The sequence below is a fragment of the Drosophila nasuta genome, chromosome 2R (assembly GCF_023558535.2).
Source record: "Drosophila nasuta strain 15112-1781.00 chromosome 2R, ASM2355853v1, whole genome shotgun sequence".
Taxonomy (NCBI): domain Eukaryota; kingdom Metazoa; phylum Arthropoda; class Insecta; order Diptera; family Drosophilidae; genus Drosophila; species Drosophila nasuta.
Genome location: NC_083456.1, coordinates 8,845,361 through 8,862,314, shown reverse-complemented (window position 1 = coordinate 8,862,314; position 16,954 = coordinate 8,845,361). Strand labels below are relative to the sequence as shown.

Below are 16,954 nucleotides of genomic sequence, written 5' to 3'. Positions count from 1 at the left end.
AATTGCATTGCTTTCTACAAGAGTATTTCAAATTCTGTGTGTAGTGATAAAAAAGTATGAAAAGCTATCTTTGGCCAGCCGAAGATATTATAATTTTAAGTAATTTGATCTAATTTGCTTAAGATGAACGGAACTGAACCTTAAAGATAGGTAAAGAACAAAATGTTAAAATACAAGAACTAATCTTGAATCGCTAGTTCCTATGACAGCTGTGTGATATAGTAGGCCACATTTGGTAAACTTTAGTCAGCATCTATATGATGCAAACTAGCATAAATTGCATTTTACATCGTTCATCAGGCAACAACTCATTTTTCGACCCTTCATTCTTAAAACAGTTGTACGATATATTAAAACTGATGCTGGTCAAGAAATGTGATTTAGATTGGATGGGTTTCGACGGAACCAAATCGCGGACATATATTGCGCAAAATTTTGGAGCGTAGTGTGCCTTAAAAAATGTCTAGAAACTGAAATTGCTTTTAAATTAATATTTGTAGTCACGAAAATAGGCAAATTATCTACTTTACTGGGAAGTAATTCGAATATGTAACGTCTTTAAGAATCACTTCCCATATTTTCTTTGCATATCGCGCTTGATTCAATAGGGGCCTTAAAGAATATGCAACGAGTTTCTTAATATTACCCCTCAGAATTCTGATGTACGCTTCAACTTTTATTCTCAATATTACCTCAAAGAATATGGTCCTATTCATCTTCAGTACCCTTACCATAATATATATTTATTAATTTATTTAAATACTAATAAAATGTGAAAAATTACAATTTTTAATTGTGTATAGGATATAAAAGCGAATTTATGGATAAACAAAAACCAAGAAAAAACTAACACGAAGCCAAATAGTGGAACTCACAGTTCTTACATGCTACTTTTAGCTCAATTGTTTTGTTACAAACATTTTCCTTTTAATATTTATGTTTTCACAAATTTCATTAAAGTTTTTTACAAGATTAATTATTTTGTTTAAGAAAAAATTGTCAAACGTATTTAAAATACAAAGACAAAATGTGTTGTATTTTTTATTTTATATTTTTTATACTTTTTAATAAATTAACAAAGAATTTTTACAATTTTTATTTTTTGCTTTCTTATTTTTTTTTATATTGCAATCGGTAAATAAAAATGGCTTCAAAATAGGTAAGTATGTACAATATAATTTCTAGTAGGAAGGTTATTTCCTTTTACTTGACGAAAACAGTAGCTGAAAAATAATTATGCGGATTGCCCCCAGCCCATAAAAATGCAAAAATATTTAATTAAATGACAACTTTTATTTATTCTACAAATACTTAAATTGTCACAAAATAATATATTTATTTGTAAATAAATATGTAGAAAATAATGAAGTATTTTCTATTCACTAGATTTCGCATAGTCGCTGACATCGGATAGAAAGTAGTGTTTCGACGGGTTGTTGTTTCACATTGAGTTCCTAAATCAAACGAAGAACATCCGCAAAATTTCAGTAGTTTATTTTGCACTATACAAATTACATTTAAAGAACATTGCAGGTTTTTTGAATATTTATCATAGAACCAGATGGACATTTGAAAACTTCAGTCGCGCTACCTCCTTGTGCAATGAGCCAACCCAATCTGAAAAGGGCAATCAATTGAAATATATAACACTTTTAAATCGCCGGTTCAACTAGGATAAAGTAATTTAACTTACATGTTGTCGAACTCAGAAGCGCTTGTGTCAATTCCCATGTAGTTTGATTCAGCACAGAGCTCTTGAGCAGAGACTAGGAAAAAGATTTGTGTTGGAGTCAAGTTCAATCCCGGCAAACGTGCCATGCCTTTTATAGGACCAGTTAGGGAAAGCATAGAGTGGTACGAGATCTGCATTCCTCCGGAGTGAATTAAAATATCCATGCGGCTAAAGTTCGAAAATATATTAACTGAATGCGGTACACAACGCATTGCTTTGTCATCGAAGTTCTTCGTTATTGACCGCAAAATCTCTTTAGCAATGGAAACGCCAATTGAAGCATAATGCAAATATGGAGGCAATCGTGCATTGAAATAGGGTATCAAGATAACCGATAACGGAACCACTGCAAATTACGATATAATAAAATGTTAGTTTTTTATATGGCTACAAAAATGAGTACACATTGTTCTCACCAATTGAATGGCTCAAAGTGTCATAAAATATAGTCGATACGATAGGATAGGCCCATCTGAAATAGTATATTAAATTAGGAAATTAATTTTGCAGTTCAATATAATTTTCTAATACTTACGCATCATGGGAACTGGAGTCCATATTAATTGTATTTGGTACTAATTTATTCCTTTTATATATCCCTAGAATATTTTCTAGCCAACTATCTGAGCTAATTTGAAGTGCTTCCTGTGATTTCATCAATTGCGTTAGGTTTGTAAATCCTTCCCAGGTTTGGGATTGAATTTTTAAAGCTGATAGTTTCACGAGTGCTGCCCCTTTTAAGGAAGGAGCTCTTTTTAAGTGCGCTTTCAGCGACTTGAAAACAATGTCCGCCTAAAAAGAGGAAGCTTTAAGAATAAAGGACAATAGGATTAATTTAAAAATTCTGCTTACCCGTTTTATGATGTCCTTTGAATCCTCTGTCGAGTGCTGAGCAATATATAATGCTGACGCTAGCTCGGGTAAAGCCCACATTGTCGAGCGTGTGCATACTTCCGGATTAGGATAATCTTTTGGTAAAATTTCAAGTGCACTTAGTAATAACATGGAGTTATGCGCAACTCGAGATGGATATTTGGTCAGAAATGCTTGTAAAGCTCTGAGATAATCAGCATTTCTCACAACAATAGGGCCACTCCAGTCTTTTGGAATAAGAAGAGTCCAATTTAGCTGAAATACAAATTAAATTGGTCACAATAAATTAAAATATTAGGAAATTTGAAGCCTTAACATACCACTGGATACATCGATTGCAAACTGGATATATTATATAACACAGAGCTATCCCAAAAACCTCGACGAGATTGCTCAACTTGCATCTAAAATGTCACAGCAAAACTTGAGTTTTTAATTTCTTTGGATAATTTAATGGATAATTACCTTATTGAGATCCTTTACAAACTCCAATATGGTATCTTTTTCAGAGATACGTTGAGCATAAGATAAATAATTTGGTAAAAACTGATCGATTAGATCTGGTAACAACTTGGGGATTCCTTGCCGTAAACGATTCGGCGGAGCTTTCGGGCTCATCCAACGAATTTTATTCTATAAAGAAATAAATAGTTTTTAAATGATATCATGAAAACATAATATTGTAAATACCTCCAAGATAATAGACGAGGTACTTGGTCCGCTAATGATAAGAAGCACATGGGGTCTTCTTCCATAACTGAGATCATAATAAATATCTACTAATGGACTCGGGCCCAGATCATATATTTTGGCTACGAGCGGTGCAATGGACGAGGGACCTAAAGTGCCTACAGTGAGGTATCCTCCTAATGTGGCAAAGACGCGTTGTATAGCCGATGAATTCGTTGTCAGCTTTAAGCAACTCTCAAATAAACTATGTAATTTCTTAAAAGGACCATTCATACTCGAATTTTGAAGCAGTACTGAAATAAGTGAATATTATTAAATGATTTAAGTGAATAACAATTGGCTACTCACTCTGCATTTGAATGTCAACGGATTTCTGTGAATTCCCCATTTCGATCTGATTAGTTATGTTTTTATTGAGACTGCTGCGCCAGCAGCTAAACTTTTTAAACTCCGAACACGGATCCTTATTCCAATTGAGTCTAGCCTGAATGTTTGACGAGACTGTCTCACAAATGGCTTCTGTGCATTCCGAAGGGGACGAACTCGTGGGTGAGCAGCCATCGCCCTCCATGTAGCAATCCCTCGGCAGCGGCGACGGAGCTGTGCTGATTAAAAATAAGATCGGTGATGCCACCAGCAGGGTTGTCACCAACAGGGTTGCCGATGTTATGGCCACTTTGTGCACTGCGGCAGAAGTTCGCAACCATATGCAGGGTGCACAACATATCCAGCCAATTATATTATTCTTGAAAATAATAAATCATAATAATTATTATGTTAAATAGCCAAATCGAAATATATACCTTATTATATCTGCCGCCCAAGTTATCAGTGTTGGAGCTCTCAATCATCTCAACCTCATCCGCCTTGCCGAATTGGTTCGAGCATATTGGGGTCTTGAATGACAACTGTTTTTGGAGCAGCGACGCGCTGCTGCCGCCGGAGGGATTCGCCGAAGTAATCACATTGCGAGCATTATTGCCTAACCCGGCAGCTCCACTCTTTCGAAAAGTATTACGCGTACTAAACTCAGCTGTCATGGTTTAACTTTAGCTTTGCTTTGCAAAACAGTTTTCAGTTAAATATATTGCTTATTGCTATTATCTAGATGGAGGATTGCAGCAGAAGTCCACGTTCAGCACATGAGGAAATTGAATAATTTACTAGCGTTAAATCAATAAATATACATATTTCTACAAAAACATCACAAATGTACATGTGTATGTAGGTATGTAGTCGTTGTCGTTGTCGTATATAAGTCCTCGAACTACATTTACTTGCTTACACGCATACCCTGGTCCTGGATTTCTGTACTCTGATTAAAATTCCAGCACTTTAAAATTGTAAAAACATTTTTGCAACCTAAATTTACAAATATTAAACAAAATTGTGCTGCTTTAAATAATATTTGTTTTTATTTCCTTTCACATACTCAATGTACTATCACAATAGTTCGCGAGAGCTTAAAGAGCTTCCTGCAAAAGCTTTTCGCGGTACCAAAGCTTTTTGTTCTCATTTTCTCTTAACCAATGCATAGGGGAATGTATTTGTATTATGGAGTATCTGGCGCCAAACGGTTAAATTAGCTGAAATCGGTAAAATTTGAATTGTCAGTTATACTGTTTATTAATTTTAGCATACTATGTATTGTAATCTACACCGGCTTTGATACTTATATCAAAAACATTATTTACTTCCAAAGTCTATCTTATTAACTATGTTTTATCAATTTGTCATATTCGTAATTATGTGCATAATCATAATAATAATGCCTAGTTATACCAAGACAAAAAGTAACGGAGATTCTCTTAACGCTATACTGCTGAAGTGCTCAGATAATATCCATGAAGACAAGCCATGTGTGCCCCATTTGATTATTAACATTGTCTTTGCTCCCAATTTAAATTCAGATAATGTGTATAAGCTTCTAATACTGGATGAAACTTACGAACCCTCCACACGTCAATCCTTAAAAATAATGTCACCTTATATCATAGTAGTTACTCGAAGTGATCCAATAATTACTTATCCGCTGAAGTCCTCAAGTGTGAGTTATTTATATTGTGCTTTGTCTATTTTCAATTCAAATATTAATGTTTCAGTGGACAAATTCAAATAATTTTAATATAGTAAGTAGTTAAGCTAAAAGGAAGTCAAGTTTTATTTTTATAATTCATAGAAGCAACCTGGGCAAGAGAATATATATGTTTACGGTAAAATAATTGAAAATAAATCGAATTATTCAGAGCAGAGTCTTCGAGCAACAAAGAACGAGAATACTAAAATCGAGAACTCAAATATTAATGATATTGGAAAGAAGTCTTCTGAATTTTGTGACCAATCGAGAATACACCCAACACCAACAGAGTGGGTCTACATACAATTTAAATCTTTTATTTCAATGTTTAAATTACTTTTATTTTCTTGTGATAGTGAGGAATATTCCATCTTTAATTTAAGCATACCACATCCATTTTTAACAGCTAAAATACGAATTTTCAGAAAAAGAAAAACAATATGGTGGAGGATTATTCCAATAATTTTGTAAGTTTCAACAATCTGCAATAAAAATTCAAGATTTTTGAGCGATCACTCTAGTGATTAATAATAAGGTACCTTTGCCTATTTTCCGCTTTGCATTTCATTTTTCACTTTCAATTCTTAAGACATGTGACATTTCCATATATCAAAAATATAATTTATCTTTTAGTAATATACAAAAATAATTTTCAGATTAAATAACTTGTCTGGAACATATGTAAATGGAAACATTTCAGCACTGTTGACATCTCACAACGATATTCTAGACAAAAAGGACCCAAAATTTCTGGAAAATTTTAAGCTTTTAATTCCAAGCAGCTTTATTGTGAATTCTGATAAACTAAATGGGTTACAAATTTATAAGAGCATATTTCACCAATTTCTAAATAATAATACAAGCAAGTTTTTAAATTTACTCAATGTTCAAAATGAACTTTCCCGAAATAATGATCGTGGATTCAGTTCATCTCCAGCTAAAATTTTATCGAAGTGTCCTGATAATAAAAATGCATTGTGCTTAAATGTCTTAGACGATCAAGTCCCTGGTAAGAGCTTTTAAAAATAAATAAAGTAATATTTGTAATCAAAATTTTCAGCATTTGATATCAAAATAAAAATGCCATTTGTAGAAAACGCTGCACAACAAGATGCTTTGAAAGTCAAAATTTCAAGAATTGTAACTGATGCCACGACTAAAGATGCTTTACAAATTTTTGTGGATGTGATAAATAAAGGAATAAAAGCTCATGAATTTCTAATAAGTATTAATGGCTGTCCATTATCTGAAACCAGGGCATCAACAACGGTGACAAAAATACTAATTCCCTATATTTCTGAAACAATAACATTCTTACTGCCTTTTGTAATGGGACTAAAGAAAAATGTCAAGTATAATTGCGACGGTAAAAATAATGAAAATCAATCTTCCAGTTTATCAATTCCACAATTATTAGTTAATTTAATTATCTCGTTTTTTCATATATAGGAGTGAATTATTAATTCACATAATTTATTGTTATCCATGTCTTTTTTGCAAACGTCTCTAAGCTTTGATAATTGCAATAGGAGCAATTGTATATTGTTCAATTCAAAAATATTTTCAAACTGTTGAAAGTGATAATTAAACGTACACATAATCACTAGCGTTGTTCTAAATTAAAATATTAAAATTTGAATTTTCAAGAAACGGTGTGAAGTTACTCATATACAAAATTTACGTTCAGCTTTAGAATCCTCCATTATAATACGAACCTATACCTATACAATCTATATAATTACCTTAAAATGTACACCTCATATTTTCTGTTATTAATTCTTAGTGATTGTTAAAACTAATGAAATGAAGAACACCGAATTGGATCCGAAAAGAAAAACATCATCAGATTCAAGTGTTATGATTGTATCTAGAAGATCAATGGAAATAGAAACTTATTCGAGATGTTTTTGCGTTTGGAATTGTCGGTGTCATTGTATAGGCAAAATAGAAACTCATAGCGATATCAATGTGTGTCAAATAATGAGTTATGAAACACAAAAAGATGCAGGATTACAACTAAATTGTCCCTTAAATGATGACTACAATGACTTGTGTTCATTGGACTCAAAAAATAACAACAAGAATATTCAATCATCATCATTAGATCCTTACAAAACTATCGGAGCGCTTCTTATATTAATTATGGTCTTGTTTTTATTGGGTAAGCGTACATTAGTGTTTATTTTAATAAAGTGCAAAAAAGAAAATATATTTAATAAGATTTTATTGTTATTTATTTAAAGCAATTTATTTTTGTAAATGCTTCAAGCCACGGAAAGAAGATTTAATTGTTGCGAGCACAGAATGGCTATGTTGTGCTGAAAATAGCTCAATTAAATGCACGAGATATGTAAGTGATTTCCAATTTTAATCCGCTTTTGTGATATTTTTACCATATGTCTATAAGGGACGGGCGCCATCACGATCGAGTCAAACTGCGTACTCTCTCAATTATCATACGCAAGCAGTCGTTGCACCCTCTGCAAAAGTTTCGTTTTGTCCATCTCCAGAAATTATACGGAAGAAATCCAGTCAATCGGATTTGTTGGAGTCTGCTTTGCTTACGCTTGCCAGACAACAAAAGGAACTAAGAAAGCAGTCTATGAAAAGAGAATAATTAAAATGATGAATAATTTATAATGTACTTGTTATGCTTAATTTGGCTTTACGTCAAGAAAATTTTGTTTGTTTAAATTGACTTTCAAGTGTCTCATCACTTCGAACGTATTTGCGGGGTATTATTATGATACATCAATCTTGCTCAAGACCAGTTTCACCTGTTTGCGATTCGTCAGCAAGCAAGTGAGGCAATTTCGCTATTAAATACTCTACGGTTTGATAGATTGATGCAGTATTTTTATTGGTTTTGAGTTTGTATTATTTTTAAACTAATTTATGACAATCTTTGGCTTAACGCCGTTTGGAGAAGGGTATTCAAAAGCCGTTTCTCCATCAACGCTTTTTCAGTTTTACTTTCTTTTTACATTTACTTATACATATGCATTTTTATGTAAAAACACACGAATACGAGTCAAATTCAAGCTCAGTGGCAGTCTAATTTGTTTTGTGATTTCGGTAAAGTGTTCAAACAAAAAATGTTAGTTTCTTATTTTCGTACGATATTTTTCTTCGGACTTGGAGTTATATTTCTAAGCAAACAATGCTGTGGCTTAAGCTTGAACTACACAGAACCACAACAAATCGCTGAACTCATTGAATCCCAGTCGATCGGTCGAATTGTCAACAAACCACATCACGGGAATACCGCTAGCGAAATTGTAGATCACCGAAAAGATACGGTTATCTTTGAAGAAATGAATGACATTTCGAAATCACCAGACGAACATCTTCCCGTTACGTATATACAAACATCTGATAATTATCAGCAACATATAGAATCGAATTTGCCAATATCTGAGCAGTATCATTATTCATCAGATAGCAGTCGAACAACTTTTAATAACATTTTAGTCACCGAGAAACTCGAATTTGTATCGAACCCAACGACAACGTTTCACAATGTCCCCGATTTGCACATTCACCATCATTATCACCACGTAACTCTCAAAACAACTCCGCCTCCATCTGTGCAATATTCAACGAACGACGATTCACCAGAAGACATCAATTTCCAAACATCGCCGGATACAATAAGACCTAGCTTTGCGTCTCCTGACCTGTTCAACTTGTTATCTCAAGGGAATGACGTTAAAAACAATTTAAGAGCGAATGACACTATTGACAATAAAATCCCCAATATATCAATAATTACCCATTTTGGACAAGGTATATCCCCCCGAATCATTTGATACTGATGGAATTGATCTTCGATCTGAAAATTCAAACCATTCATTTGAACCATTAAACCATTCCTTAGATGATAAGACCGATAGAATACTCGATTTAATGCCCGTCAACAATGAAGATCATACAGTAAATAATACTACTTCTATGGATAGTAATGTATCTTCTACTTCATCGCCATTTGAGAACGATAACTCGGAATATGGTGTGCCATTAAATTAATTTTTTTATTATTTTAACCTCGAATGTAATTTCTATAATTAAATAAAAATATATGTTAACCATCTGATTTAAAACAATATAAAAACTTCCCCAAAGTGAGTTCATAAGTCATTTTTAAATGTTCAATTTATCATTTGTTTATCAGTTTCTATTCTTATACATAGAAGCAATAATTCGGCACTTGAGATGCCCCAAGTTATTGATTGATTGGCTTGTTAACGAATTATTTGTATTTTATTTACTTTTATTGATAAATCGATATTTAATGATATCGATATTTACTGAACATAAAACCATTTAGATTGATTACTATATATCTCCGTAGAGCTAAATTACCAGAATTTTTAGCCAGCCTGAGAATAGTCGCTTAGATTGTTTAATAGATTGATTGAATTGTCTTGAGACTTGACAACACTAGTTCCAAAATTCATGGAACGAATACTACATATGGTCTTGTAGCTCCCATACACGGCAGAATTAATTGCGTATACAAGTTGATCAACGCTTTGGCATCAAGATGAGCACAGCGTCGTCTTCTGTTTATTCGCTAAATTTCCTAATGCGTCATTAATGTCGTCGACGATGCTCTTGATGTGCATTTATTTTTAGCATTCGTATAAAAAAATCCCAAAACGAAAAAACCCTAGTTTATTAAAATTTTATACAAAGCATAGCAGTGTTCTCGGTGAATGCTCGCTCACTCTTATATTCGGTGGAAGGTTCTCCACAGATACACACGCACACACTTGCAATTCGACGTGTTCATGATCATGATGGCCGTGCATGAAGTACATTAGTCTGAACTCTGAGACGCTCTCTTATAAGCTGTTTCAATGTGTGCGTACACGAGTACATATGCATGTGTGTATCTACCCTATAAATACACGAACTTTTTCACGCGAATGTGACGTCAGTAGTTTCTAAGTGTTAGTAGCGAGAGAGAGCGATATTTTATAAATATGTTTGCAAAAGACACAGTGGGAAATTTGTTGATGACTCTCTCACTGCCAAGTTGCTACTTTGGGTGCGCTTGGAAACAGAAGGTTGACCATATTGCATACTATCAATTTTTAATATACTAAAATTAACATAGTAAATATTTAAATATAAAATATGGGATACTTGTCCGAGTTTTATATTTGCCAAAAAATTAATGAAAAGCAACCGACACTTTATTTATGAGAGCCAAAGTCTATGCATACATGGCTATTCCCACTGGGAAGCCGTAGTGGAAGAGAGAGAGACAGAGGAAACGAGAGACTCAATTCGTATGGTGGTATTGAGGTTTTGCTGACATACAGTATGCGAGTCGATTAATATTTACTTAGCTTTGTTCAGATACACTCTGCGTAAACTAAAGTGAAGTCAAATATTTTGCATCTTTGGTTAATAGTGAAAAATGTATATCTAAATAATTGCAATAACTTATCAAAATACATATAAATACACGTGTACGTGGTACATTGTTGAAAAAAATGCTTGCCTTACGCGCTAGCATGCTAACAAATAAAGGTTGCCTGTAAAGATTGTGAAAGTGGCATTAAAAACGTTTGTTTTATGAAGACTTAAAGTGCTACTACATATACAATAGGCAGAATAAAATTGTTAAATCAAATGTACTATCTTGTGGCGTACAGTTAGCAATTATTGCAGCCGAAAGGCTGTAACAAAAAATTTTCATAAACGGGAAACATACCATAAATTATTGTACCATATCACACAATACAAAAGCGAACAGCGAAGTTAGCGTAAATACTACGACGCAAAGACGCAGGAGCATGAACCACCCAAAAAACAACAGCCCACGTTTAGAAAATCGATATTAATTCTAGTCAAAGCGAAGTGTGTGTGTTTGTGTGTATAGTAGTGGCATTTGTTGGCTGTCAAACATTTTTTGACCACTTTGGCAGTTTTGCAAAAAGTTTTACACTGGATGAGACAAGCATACAGACATATGTACATTCACATGCACACCTTTCTATAGTGTATACAGTTCGGCATTGAAATTATATAATCGGGACGTCGTTAGTGTATCTCAAATTGAGGCATCAGAAATTCTGATATTTATACACAACACATTTTGGTTCTGAAATGGTAAATGGTAACACTGGGACTCTCACAATGCGTCTCGTCCGAAGCAAATTACGCAAACGCGACGAACGTCGCAGCGCATCGCCTACAAACGCTGCTAGTGCTGCTACCGCTGCTGCTGGTGCTGGTGCTGTAGCTGTATCTGTATCTGCAGTTGAGGATCACCACGAGAATGAGGATGACCGACCGCGTGCGACAGTAACATTCAGCAACACTGAGACATCGGTTACCACCAACAATTGCAGTCCGACAATGAAAGACCATCAACATGTTACTTTTGTGCGAACGAGCGGCGTCTCCGCTCAACAAACTGTTGGGCATGCGGAAGTGACTGCTGCCATTGCTGAATGGACGTTTCCACCTAAGGCGCCAGTTCCACATATCTACCATATTAACCCGGTACGTAGACCACAAGAAAATATTAACAACATAACATATTTGCCTTAGATATTCGCGTATTTCTACTAAACCACAAAATGTGTCATAAAAGTTAAAAATGAATGCAAAAATAATATGTATACCATACATGCAGAAAACATACATATGTATGTACATATGTACATACATAGTATGGATTTGAATTGAAACGTGTACAGACTGTAATACATTCGTATAAACACAAATAAATAGAATTGAATCGGAAGACAAACAAACAATTAAAACCAGCGACAATTAATTTCTATAATTACAACTAACATCGACGCCAACATGGGCATATGCTTGCCTATAGTATTTAAAAATATATTGAATATATTTTTGCACAGCTACAAATGGCATATGAAAGTCAAGAAATTTATGAGTTTGTATAAATTTTAACCAATTTTAGGCGTTGATTAAAATTGCCATAACAACAAAACCCTAAGATAACAAGTAATCAGTAATGTGGCCAATCTACTTAGAACACTAAAAATATCTTTGTCGATGGGTGTTTCCTTTCAAAGATAAAGTCGAATGGATTAATCCGAATTTTAACAAATGGTTTAGAATGGAATTTTTGTGAAGTTAATTAATTACTAACAATTTCCATTGTTTGTTGCACGTTTTTCAATATTCAAACCATTTCAACTTCGATAAATGTATCGAAACATCAACAAAACGCTATTGCGCGGGAAATTCAAATAATCTTTTACTTTTACCCAACTATGATTTGATTTACCCTTTAACTAATGAGTACTTTTTTTATTTTTTAGGAACTGTTGGTAGCTAATGACAAAATCAGTTTTAAAGGATTCCGCAAGCAATTCAGTGGACGGTTCAAACGATTGGTGGCCCGAAAACCGGAACCAGCACCAGTGATACCTCCAGAGCTAAAGCCGCAATTGAAAACAATTTATGTTTATTAAATTTAAAACTGTGTGTGTAGATATAGTATGCAAATGTGAAAAATGCTACATCTGCTATCAGACAAGCAATCATTTTTAAAATTAATTTTGAAAAGTATTTCATATAGCTTTATTTTGTAATGACTAATTATTAAATTCAATTCCAAATTTGTTGTGAATTATGCATCGAAAACGACAAAAATTGCATACCACCAACAAAGAAACGTTCTTGGATACATTGTAATTAAAATACTAACTAACAACAACTAAAAGATAGAAGAATTGTGAATAACTTTTACACAGTTTTTAGAATAGCACGCTTTTAATAAAAGAAAGCAATTGCAATTTAGAATGTTTTACTTAGAAAATTTCGATTGTCACATTTTAATTGACTTAAATGTAAGAAAATTTGTAATTGTACTTATTTTACAAAATAATTAATTTTGAAATTATGTCAATTTTGTTTTTGGTTTGTTCATTTTAATTTTGCTATAGAACTTGACATTGTAAAAAATAATTTGAGATATTCATATTTCCAACAAAGGGCATTGAGCGCTTCATCTGGTAAACATTGCAACAAAAGTGCTTAGTGTTTAGAATATAGAATATCATTTGATATCTCTACGTCTGTGGACCGCTGTTAGAAATTGGACTCCCCATAAAAGACAACAACTGGACAAAAACGAATTTGGCAACTCTATTATGGAATAATAATTTTGCACAAACTTCTGCATATCTAAATCTACTCTAGAAGTACATTATAATTTCGGAAACAAAATTATATCAATGTAAAATTCTGTTTTAAGAAATTACTGCTAAAATAAAAGAGTATGAAATATCGAAATGAAAATAACATTTTTGAATGAACGATACATTTTGTATTCAACAGTCTTTGTTATTCGGTTTCAAATTATCAATAATCGATTACTTAATCGATATGATTCAAAGCTATCGATTGGCTATCGTTGTGACGCCATATTTGAAATACATCGTAATAACAACACAATAATATATCGAGTGAGATGGCAAATACACAATAATATATCGAGCGAGATGTCCGTTGGTAACAAACATCGATATTTGCAATGGTTGACGTCAGTGTTTACGCTTTGGTGGTTAAAAATACCATTTAACCATGTCCATCTGTTCACCATCAAACATTTTTAATTAATTATTTATTTAATTGAAATTATAAATAAATAGTAACAAAAGTCTTTAATGTATATTTATATGTATGAAAATTACTTTATTTCTATAGATTACTAAATTTAAAATAATTCGATTGTGAGATTAACGAATTTTTTTTCGCTATTTTCATGATTTTTGTTTTTTTATTTTTCTTATCTCTCTATTTTTTTTTTTCAATAATTTTTTTGAAAGCTTATCGATTATCGAATCCAAAAGCCAAGTATGGAATTTCTTTTGTATTTACTAGAACTATGGAATGACTAAAATTTTTTGGTTTTTAACTATTTAAATTTCATATTTCCCTAACAAAATGTGTAGGGGATAACAATAAGAAGACTATAAAATAATTTTACAAACATAAAGTAAATAAAAAAAACAAAAGGCCTGATCTAACCAAAAACATTGCCCTGTGTATTACTGAGTACTGCGTATTTTACTCGCATAACATAATTTTATAATGTGTTTTACGTACAAATGTTAAAAACATATTTAATTTTTGGTTTTTTAAGGTCCACATAGAAAATATAATACTCATTGACGATACTAAGACACAGTGAAGCATTTACGCTTTTTATATTAATTTACAACTATTTAATTTATGCCCAAAATGTATACTGAGTGAAAAATCAAGAACTTTAGCTCTTGATTCGAAAATTTGAGGTGTCAAAACTTCAACAAGACAACATTTTTTAATTAGGTACGATATTCTAAATTGAAGAGCGTTTTTAATATTCTTATCTTAATATCGTTTGAATCATTTGAAGTGCGTGAAGAAAGATATTATTTTTAATTTGTAAATTTCAAGTTTAGATTTTATGCATAAAAATTAAAGATGCAATTAGGACTCTCCGACTGCTTACTTTATATCTTTACTTACAGTGACAACTCAGCTTTTAATGACAACTCCCATCTTTGGATCCAGATTGATTCTATCAAATTATTAAAAAAAGGAAATTAATTTAATCTACCGTAGTCTTAATTTAAAATACATAACTCGTAATTCATGAGTTTTACACTTATTTTTATACCCGCTACCCATAGGGTAGAAGAGTATTATAACTTTGTGCCGGCAGGAAATGTATGTAACAGGTAGAAGGAGGCATCTCCGACCCGAAGTGTATATATTCTTGATCAGCGTCAACAGCCGAGACGATCTAGCCATGTCCGTCTGTCCGTCTGTGTGTCTGTCCGTCTGTCCGTATGAAACACTGGATCTCAGAGACTATAAGAGATAGAGCTATATATATATATATATATCGACAGCATTTGTTATTTTTGCCACGCCCACTTCCGCCCCCGCAAATCAAAAAAATCGAATAACAAGCGTAATTGTAAAGCTAGAGTTGCGAATTTTGGTATATACAAATTAATTCTATAGTAGTGATTCCTGAAAATTTGGTTACGATCAGATAAAAATTGTCGAAGTTATTAGAGAAATACTTTTGTATGGACAAAAACGCCTACTTACTAGGGGTCTTAGTTGCTTTGGCTGACAATCTGGTATATTGTGCCGTCTATGGCGATATACCAAATATACCATTTGGTATATTTTTAGTATTTTTGCAGTATATTCAGTTTTTTTTTTAGAAAAATACCGCAAAATATATTTATTTTATTCAAAATGGGTAGCGGGTATTTCACAGTCGAGTACACTGGACTGTAGCTTTCTTACTTGTTAAGCTTATAACCGCAGTAAAGAACATTTCGTCTTAAGCAATAGAAAAGTTAAGAATAAATCGGTTTAGTAAAATTGTAGAATGGTATTGATTTAATTGTACTACCTTTTTTTAATAAAATGTAGTGTAAATTAAAACTGATTATAATAGCTAGATGAAACCTATACTTCAATAGACGTTGACAAGTTCATTTAGGTCTGTAACTTTTTAAAACACTGTTCCACTTTGACCTCTTTGGATATATGAAATAAAAATATTAATTAATTAACATTAATTTATTTGACAATTTTAATATTAAATTCTAAGTGTATTAGTTTTTTCGACTACAGCTGACAATAGCAATTAAGTTAAAGAATGAATTGCTAATGAAGTGGCACAAGAGTCTTGAATGTTTAATTTGGCTAAAAGTAATATTTCCTTTACAATTCTTTCATGAATAATTTCCTCAAAACTTGTTTTACTTTTACAAGTAGATCTCCTTTCTTCTACATTTTAGATATTAGGTTTGTTTATTAAATATTTGCAACCCAAGAGAAGTTGAACCAATAAATATTTAAGCTAATACCACACTATGTCTAATGCGCCAATAAATAGGATAACTGGAATCAATTGTCTTTTTATGAAGCCCTGGTTTTAATTGTTCGGCACAGGCTGAGTTTACAAAGAGGCAAGTGACGATGATCGAGGATGTTGGTTTTTCTTCTGCACCATAATACACATTGTATTTGATCAAACTCGTTGTGGCTGTAGGCTTAACAGTATCAATGCCGGCCGGCACAACCATTATCCTTCGATCTAAACACGGCATTCACACATGCAACTAAAAAGACCAATTTACAAACATTCATCCACGCAGACATTCACACCTACAACAGTGATGTGTGAGCTTGTATTGGTGCAGCTACCTAGGATCGCCTTTTCTAACACCTTTTTTTGCGGTTCAGCGCCCGAAATAGAGGCGTGCCGCTATGTTGTCGGTAAGTAAAAAGTATAAAGTCAAAAGTGAAGAAACGTGCCCCCTACACTGCCATGCTATACTATACACTTAAGGGTCAATATCTCTAATTATCTCTACACCTCTGACAACAGACATGTGTAACAGTTTCCTCTTCAAATTTATGGGTTTTGTTATTAATTGGAAACGATGAGCAATGGAATTGTTTGTCTTAATGCGACAGGTGGTGCAACAGCAGGCCACCGTCACAGTTTATGTGGCTAACTATGTTTTTCAAAAATACTCGTATGGCTCCAGAATGTGTGAATGTCGATTGAAATACAT

General features: G+C 32.9%; 4 protein-coding genes across 4 annotated transcripts; 3 read left to right on the top strand and 1 right to left on the bottom strand.

The window, feature by feature from the left end:
• Positions 1 to 1,323: 1,323 nt before the first annotated feature.
• Positions 1,324 to 5,317, bottom strand: LOC132785948 (endothelin-converting enzyme homolog). Its single transcript, XM_060792284.1, has 12 exons — positions 5,244 to 5,317; positions 4,581 to 4,881; positions 4,099 to 4,399; positions 3,644 to 4,040; positions 3,296 to 3,588; positions 3,071 to 3,238; positions 2,926 to 3,009; positions 2,585 to 2,860; positions 2,268 to 2,524; positions 2,149 to 2,204; positions 1,694 to 2,078; positions 1,324 to 1,617 (listed from the first exon to the last, which is right to left on the bottom strand). Exons 3-12 carry the CDS (start codon positions 4,333 to 4,335, stop codon positions 1,518 to 1,520), a joined length of 2,253 nt encoding a protein of 750 aa, XP_060648267.1. The 5' UTR covers positions 4,336 to 4,399; positions 4,581 to 4,881; positions 5,244 to 5,317; the 3' UTR covers positions 1,324 to 1,517.
• Positions 4,965 to 7,111, top strand: LOC132785949 (uncharacterized). Its single transcript, XM_060792285.1, has 7 exons — positions 4,965 to 5,342; positions 5,398 to 5,424; positions 5,475 to 5,662; positions 5,729 to 5,839; positions 6,029 to 6,381; positions 6,433 to 6,738; positions 6,822 to 7,111. Exons 1-7 carry the CDS (start codon positions 5,013 to 5,015, stop codon positions 6,833 to 6,835), a joined length of 1,329 nt encoding a protein of 442 aa, XP_060648268.1. The 5' UTR covers positions 4,965 to 5,012; the 3' UTR covers positions 6,836 to 7,111.
• Positions 7,112 to 8,425: 1,314 nt separating this feature from the next.
• On the top strand, positions 8,426 to 9,500 carry LOC132785950 (uncharacterized). Its single transcript, XM_060792286.1, has 2 exons — positions 8,426 to 9,158; positions 9,250 to 9,500. Exons 1-2 carry the CDS (start codon positions 8,468 to 8,470, stop codon positions 9,396 to 9,398), a joined length of 840 nt encoding a protein of 279 aa, XP_060648269.1. The 5' UTR covers positions 8,426 to 8,467; the 3' UTR covers positions 9,399 to 9,500.
• A 1,230-nt stretch (positions 9,501 to 10,730) lies between these two features.
• LOC132786262 (uncharacterized) lies at positions 10,731 to 13,589 on the top strand. The gene is made up of 2 exons (XM_060792752.1): positions 10,731 to 11,888; positions 12,680 to 13,589. The coding sequence occupies exons 1-2, from the start codon at positions 11,490 to 11,492 to the stop codon at positions 12,830 to 12,832; spliced, it is 552 nt and encodes a 183-aa protein (XP_060648735.1). The 5' UTR covers positions 10,731 to 11,489; the 3' UTR covers positions 12,833 to 13,589.
• Positions 13,590 to 16,954: the final 3,365 nt, after the last annotated feature.

Bases quoted from the DNA above. Each gene is read 5' to 3' on its own strand.
- LOC132785948 (XM_060792284.1), bottom strand. From the start codon at position 4,335: ATGACAGCTGAGTTTAGTACGCGTAATACTTTTCGAAAGAGTGGAGCT. The intron at 3,589-3,643 runs GTGAGTAGCCAA...CACTTATTTCAG, and splicing joins CGTTGACATTCAAATGCAGA to TACTGCTTCAAAATTCGAGT. The intron at 2,525-2,584 runs GTAAGCAGAATT...TCCTCTTTTTAG, and splicing joins CAAAGGACATCATAAAACGG to GCGGACATTGTTTTCAAGTC.
- LOC132785949 (XM_060792285.1), top strand. From the start codon at position 5,013: ATGTTTTATCAATTTGTCATATTCGTAATTATGTGCATAATCATAATA. The intron at 5,343-5,397 runs GTGAGTTATTTA...TTAATGTTTCAG, and splicing joins ATCCGCTGAAGTCCTCAAGT to TGGACAAATTCAAATAATTT. The intron at 5,425-5,474 runs GTAAGTAGTTAA...TATAATTCATAG, and splicing joins ATTCAAATAATTTTAATATA to AAGCAACCTGGGCAAGAGAA.
- LOC132785950 (XM_060792286.1), top strand. From the start codon at position 8,468: ATGTTAGTTTCTTATTTTCGTACGATATTTTTCTTCGGACTTGGAGTT. The intron at 9,159-9,249 runs GTATATCCCCCC...ACCATTCCTTAG, and splicing joins AATTACCCATTTTGGACAAG to ATGATAAGACCGATAGAATA.
- LOC132786262 (XM_060792752.1), top strand. From the start codon at position 11,490: ATGGTAAATGGTAACACTGGGACTCTCACAATGCGTCTCGTCCGAAGC. The intron at 11,889-12,679 runs GTACGTAGACCA...TTTATTTTTTAG, and splicing joins ATATCTACCATATTAACCCG to GAACTGTTGGTAGCTAATGA.